Here is a 6,000-nt window from a genome sequence, read left to right as displayed (position 1 = left end):
CTGGGCCTCGCCCGCGGAGCCGGCCGGGGCTCCCCACCGCCCAGGGGAAGAGCCCGGCGAGGCTGGGGCTCGGCCAGAGAGCGGCCCTCAGGCCGCGGCCCGGCCGCTCCGGGGCGTTTGGCGCCAAGCAGGAGGCAGCACTGCAGCGGCCCTGCGAGTGCTACCCGCCGCCACCGCCGCCGCCCTGTGCGGGGCTCGGGACCCACCGGCCGGCCTCGCCCCTGCCCCGGGGCTGGGGAATCCTGGCGGGGCGGCGCTGCGGGCCCGGCCCCAGGCCCGAGGGCGGGCGCGTGGGTAGGGGGAGGGGGGCGGCGCGGAGCCTCCTCCCGGGCTGTTCTTCCCCGGCTGGACGGAGAGTGGCACTGTGTCCCCGCGGCGCACGCTCCGCCGGAGCCTCCCCCTCTCCCCAGCCGCCGCTGCCGCCACCGAGCAGCCTCCCCCTGCCTCCGCCGAGCAGCCTCCCCCCACCCCTCCCCGAGCAGGAGCCGCCGCCGCACCACGGAGTAGGGAGGCGGCGGGAGCGGCCAGGGCAGCGGCTGGCGGGGGTGGCGGCAGAGCGGCGACGACCACCCGGCACGGAGGCTACTCAATGCTGCACCTTCCGGAGCTGCATGAGGTAAAGGCGGCTCCGGGTCCCGCTTCCCTCCGTCCCCGCTCTCCTCCCCCCCCCCACCCCGCCCCGCGTCGCCTGGGGCCGGCGGGGGTGTGTGCGCAGAGCCGAGGGGTGCGGGGGGGCTCTTTGTGGGCCCGTCGGGTGCGGGGCGGCGGGGCGAGGAGGGGCTGCGGGGCGAGGGGCTGAGGGGACATGAAGTTGCGGGAACAAATGGAAAGTGGAGAGTGGCCTGGCCCCCTCCCCGGGGGGGCTCCCGCTGCCGCGGGGGGGGCGGGTGGGGGGCTCGGTGCCGGGCGAGGGGGCCGGCAGCGGTGTTTTGTTTGCGCTCGCCGCCGCCTCCCTCCCTCCCTCCCCCTCTCCTGTTGGTTTCTCTGCCTCCTGATAGTTTTGAGGCCTAACTGTTTAGGCCTCGTCTCCCAGCTTCGGGGCCGGTGTGCCGGCGCCGAAGCCCCCCTCAGGGCCGGGAATTGCACCCCCCGGCCCCCCACCTCGGGCTGTAACGGGCCCTCGGCCCCGGGGCATCCTTCGGTGGAGCCCGAAATTTCATTGTAAAATCGACGGCTCCGAACTAACAGTGTTGGGCTGGAGCAGCCCCGCAATGAAAGGAGGCGCCGGAGGGGAATGGAGAGGCCGGAGTTGTGGGGAGCGGCGGCGGGCCGGGCCTCGCTCCAGCGCCGCCCGGGGTGGGGGGATGCGGCGCGGGCAGCGGCGGGGGGCGCAGCCGGCGGGGTAATAACCGGGGCCTTCTGCGAATTGAGGGTGAGAAATGGAAAAAGAGGGTTAGAAAGTCGTTTGCATTCTGCTGAACTTTTGTTTTCTGACCGATAGAGGCCGGTAGAGGACTGTGGAGAAGGAAAGTTTATTACCAGCAGCACCAGGATGGACTTCCCTGCTGCCCAACCAAAACCTGCTGCCGATGGTAAAGTCATCTATTACCCTCCTGGAGTGAAGGAGATTACCGACAAAATTACCAACGATGAGGTGGTTAAACGGTTAAAGGTGAGCAATCTTGACCACCATCCCCTTCCCTGGAACTTTTGCTTCTTAAGGTAAACGCTTCATCATGGGAAAGGAGAACTGTCACAGAACTGTTTCCTTGTCATAGTTGAAATGTATCCTTCTTGCCTGCAGACCTTTATGAGAATACCACTTCCTTGCTTTTCCTTAAAAGAGGAGTGATTTATGTAATTTGTGACTGTACTCTTGCAAGTTCTCTCAAAGCCAGAGCTGAACTGCTAATTTGTATGTGAAATACCTCCATGATTTTGGGGAGAGGTCTGAAATGGAGTAATAACTAATAATTGCAGGATATGTTACCTAAATTTTTTGTTGGTAAGCTAGAAAGTTTTCGTGGGTTCCGATACTTTGAGCAAGCATAGTCGAGTAGGGGAAACAAGTAGATCTAGTTAAGAGTCTTCTCGACTGAAAAGATAGCACTGTTCACAGATGGCGAAAAGGAATTTCTGGAGTTTGTAGATGGAATTTTGAAATTGTTTCATATGTAAAACCTGCCTCAGATTTTGCAGTTTGATACAATATGTACTGTTTCTTGCCTATTCAGTGTAACTGGTGCATGGAAAAGTTGCTGAATTTTCATAAGCTAAAGAGTCTGTTAAAAAAGCATCTTCTCTGCTTGCTTGACAGCATCCTGGGGGACTGTTAGACTTATCTGTTTGGGTTTTTTCATACCTTTCTCCAGTGGAAACATGAAATACTACTGTGATACAGTAGTATTATTTCTTAACTCTATGCTGAAAACAAAGTTGAGCATTGATCAAATATTGGCACAACTCATTTGTTAACGCCATGGTTGGCACCAGAAAGTTGTCATAACCTGGGATTTGGCCCTACTCCCAGGGTGGAGAAGTAGTAATAATTTTTTAGAGATCGGAAATATTCTCCCATCTGATGAGCTGTTTCCCCTCATAACAGTGTCCTCAAAAAGACTGAAAAATAGAAATCGTGGGTTTGGCTAGCCAGTTAGTACATCGAAAATGTCTTGCATATAAACATGAAGAGAACATAGGCTTTGTGCTTTGCTTTCAAAGCAGGAAGGCACATATCAGTTGTTTCTTTGAAAATGTTTCTTTTGGCCTTGCTGTCCAATTACAGTTTTGAAAATTATTGAATGGACAAGTCCAGCCTAGGATTTTCAAAACTCCAGTGGAGTATTGCCAGTTACAGGAGAAAATCCTAGAGTTTTGATGGTTTGGGCAGAGGCCTTGAATTAAAGTGTACGTGGAATGGGGAGGAGTGCAGTTTTGAGTCGCTCGTTGAAATGGGTATGTTAGTTTGTCCCAGTTGGAGAACTTGCAATGGTGAGCTTGCCATTCATAGATAATAGGAATAATAGAATTTCGAAGTCATGCATGTATGTTTTGCTGAAGTCACATGTGTGTGTTGGACATAATTTTCAGGCTAAGAGCAGATTTTTTTTTCTGACATGTTTTTATGAACTACTGTTAAGGAATTTCGATGACCTCAAGACTGTAGACTAACTTTAAATGGGAACAATACTTTGCTCGTGGACCTACCATGACTGAAACAACAGAGGAAGATTTTTCTTATCTTACTGGTACTGCTTTATCTGAGTTTGAGGAATTTTTTTTGATCTGATACTGCCTTTACTGAAGCATCAAGAAAATCGGAAGGACTGTACACTTTAGAACTAAACCAACCACTATTTTTTCCTTATTTTTTTGTGTAGATGTAATATATAATTATTTTTATTCAATCCAAAAATCTTTATATCATCTTGATTTATAAAAACAAATTTGGTTTGCCATGTGGAATATTATGATGATGCAGTGCTTGGGATGGAAATGCTTGAAAAAGTTTTGTTCCATTAAAATATAACTTTCTACAACTTTAAATATGACTTAATATTAAAAGCCAGCTTTAGCAGAATGGACAAATTCAAGTGTGAATCAATCCTTGCAACTAGGGGTTTTGCTGCCTTGGCCATGCGTGATCTAAAGACGCTCTGTGTGTCTCTTACAGAAGATGAGTATGTAACTTGGTGTTTTGGCCCTCAGGCTCTGGGTCGGTTCCTGCAAATTTTCATTCTTTTATCTTATTGAAGTAATAGTCAATTCAATTGGTTACAAGTTTGTGTCCTTATTAGCAACTTCTGATATCAATCTGTATTTTTGTGTCCAGACCCCTTCTTGTAATGAAGGCTTTTCTTATTATTGGAACTTGAGATGTTCTGGGCACCTGTCCCAGAGTGCCTGAGCAGCAGCTTTTCTGCCAAGGACTTTTAAAAAGAATGTTTTTCTATCCTTTCCCTCCTTCTGCTTGGGGTTGTGGGTAATAAAATGTAGACCAGATTCATTTACAGTGTTTTGATATGTCTGTATGATAACATTAGCACTGTCCTGAAAATGGAAGTATTGAGAATTTTAAAATCAACACGTACCTTCTGAGGGATGTAGAAAGGATAAGCCTCTGGATTGCATATGTATGATGAATGAAACACCAGTTCAAGTGCTTAATGGAGTTAAAGGCGGTTTCTGGTGTGTTAGATTACATTGACGAATCGATGCCTTCTTGGAGTGGGACAGTATGTGATGTAGAATTTCAGCTATTAAAGAAGTGATTTTAACTGTAGTGTGCTATGGCTGGGGACAAGTGACCATTTAATAGATCCAATTAAGTTCAACCAATCTAGACAGCTAACATGTAGCAGAGATCGGAGGCTTACTGTACTTTGACTGCAAAATTAGGATTTTTTTTTTTTTTTTTTTGGCTAGTGTTCCTCTTTACAGTGCAACTGTTCAAGTTATGTGGTGATTGGTTTCAGGGCTGTAAGTCAAATGCTTGTCAATTTAGTAAGGCTTGTGGAGAGAAGTGATAACTTATTTAACCGAGTGATAGAAGAGGAAAACAACGAACAATCCTAGGGCACCCAAGTAGTTGTCCTCCAGTTCCAAAATTGAGCCAGCAACTAAATGCAAGCTGAGAACAATTGTACTAGCAGTATTATATTTCTTCCCATAAGATAGTTGAAGGTTGAAAGAAGTTTTAGAAGCTCGGCATCTGCTTTGCTGCAAAGCTTCTCTCCGATTATTGAATTTTTATCAAAACTGACTGTATTTTACTACCTTGTCAAACTACACTTGTATATTGTCAGTAAATATTAAATCTCAGGTATAACTTTCTTTGGTCACAAAGGAATATTTTGTTGTCATTACTATTAATATTATTCATAATGATGACAAGGTTATATATAATGTACTTGATTGTCAGATATACAGAAATAGCTTCATCAATCCAAAACGCGTAGGGTTTCTCAAAGACTATCTTAAAACAGCCTTCTAGGCAAAGCCAGAACTGCCACTGGAAGAAGTGTCTCTCTCTGCTGCTCGTCCCAACCTCTGTCCTGTACCCTCTCTACGAGCATTTTGTTTAGGAGGGGAGAAAAACCAAACCTGAATCATTTTCTTGCCTGATATATTGTGAGAGCTCACAAATGCTTGTGCTGGCTTACAGGAAAAAGCAACTTCTTTCTGTGGCAGTCCTGCCTTAGATCATTGAAGGAACTTCAGAGTCGATTTGAATGTGAAAGTTGGCAGATGTTATCTCTTGAGATAGAGATGGGGACTTTGCATTGTTTCTGCAAAGCTGTCTCACCTGCTAGATTTTTTTTAAATAAAAGAAATAATGCACGATGACAAGTTCAGGTATAGCTTTGTACCAACAACCATACAGTTTGGTAAAGCGTATGACAAGTCTGTAGGAAAAAGGAAAACATTTATAGTGCAGTATTTTATTTTACCTATAGATATCAGTGTAAGCAACGCTACTTCATAAAATCTGTAAAAAGCACCTTTAATCAGACACTAAAGATACAAAAGTACCAGGAAAAAAAAAAAAGGGAAGTTTCTGAAACCTTCTAAAGGAAAAGGAGTGATAAATTAGTTTCAGCATAGACATTTTTAACAAAGGTTTAATTAAGGCAGTGTAAAAACTTGTCTTTGTGAAATGAAGAGGTTTATAGGTTAGAATTTATTGAGAGCGATGTAGTTCCTTATCATAGCTGGGGTTAGTATTCTGTTTTCTGGGTTTTTCTTTTGGTTTGGGGAGTGATTTTCCTTTTGTTTTTCAATCAGTCCAGTAGTCTTGTTGCTTTTCCCCATGTTGACAGTCTGGCAAGGCATCTTCTGTGGAAGTTTCTTTCGATTCCACACCCCTGACCTCCACCCCCCTTCCACCCTCTCCCCAATTCTCACTTTGCCACCCCACTCCTAGGCCTAGCTTGTGATTCTCTGGAGAAGTTAGCACTCCTGTTGTGTCTTGAGGTCTCCCTTACCTTGTCCCATGGCATTCTTAGTTATCTCGTATTTATTCCTGCCAGAGTGAAACAAACACTCCCTCTTCTTCCCATT

General features: G+C 46.8%; 1 protein-coding gene across 3 annotated transcripts in view; it reads left to right on the top strand.

Annotated features, from left to right (window-relative positions):
* Nucleotides 1-556: 556 nt before the first annotated feature.
* The window catches only part of PDS5A (PDS5 cohesin associated factor A), an 81,435-nt gene continuing 75,991 nt past the window's right edge, over nucleotides 557-6,000 (top strand). For all 3 annotated transcript variants that reach the window (XM_086611697.1, XM_086611699.1, XM_086611698.1), the window contains exons 1-2: nucleotides 557-616; nucleotides 1,442-1,612. In XM_086611697.1, coding sequence (XP_086467823.1) covers nucleotides 590-616; nucleotides 1,442-1,612 — 198 coding nt within the window. In that variant the 5' untranslated portion in view covers nucleotides 557-589. The remainder of the gene's footprint in view (nucleotides 617-1,441; nucleotides 1,613-6,000) is intronic.

The sequence above is a fragment of the Tauraco erythrolophus genome, chromosome 5 (genome assembly GCF_009769465.1).
Source record: "Tauraco erythrolophus isolate bTauEry1 chromosome 5, bTauEry1.pri, whole genome shotgun sequence".
In the NCBI taxonomy this organism is placed as follows: Eukaryota; Metazoa; Chordata; class Aves; order Musophagiformes; family Musophagidae; genus Tauraco; species Tauraco erythrolophus.
This window is presented reverse-complemented; position numbering and strand designations above follow the sequence as displayed.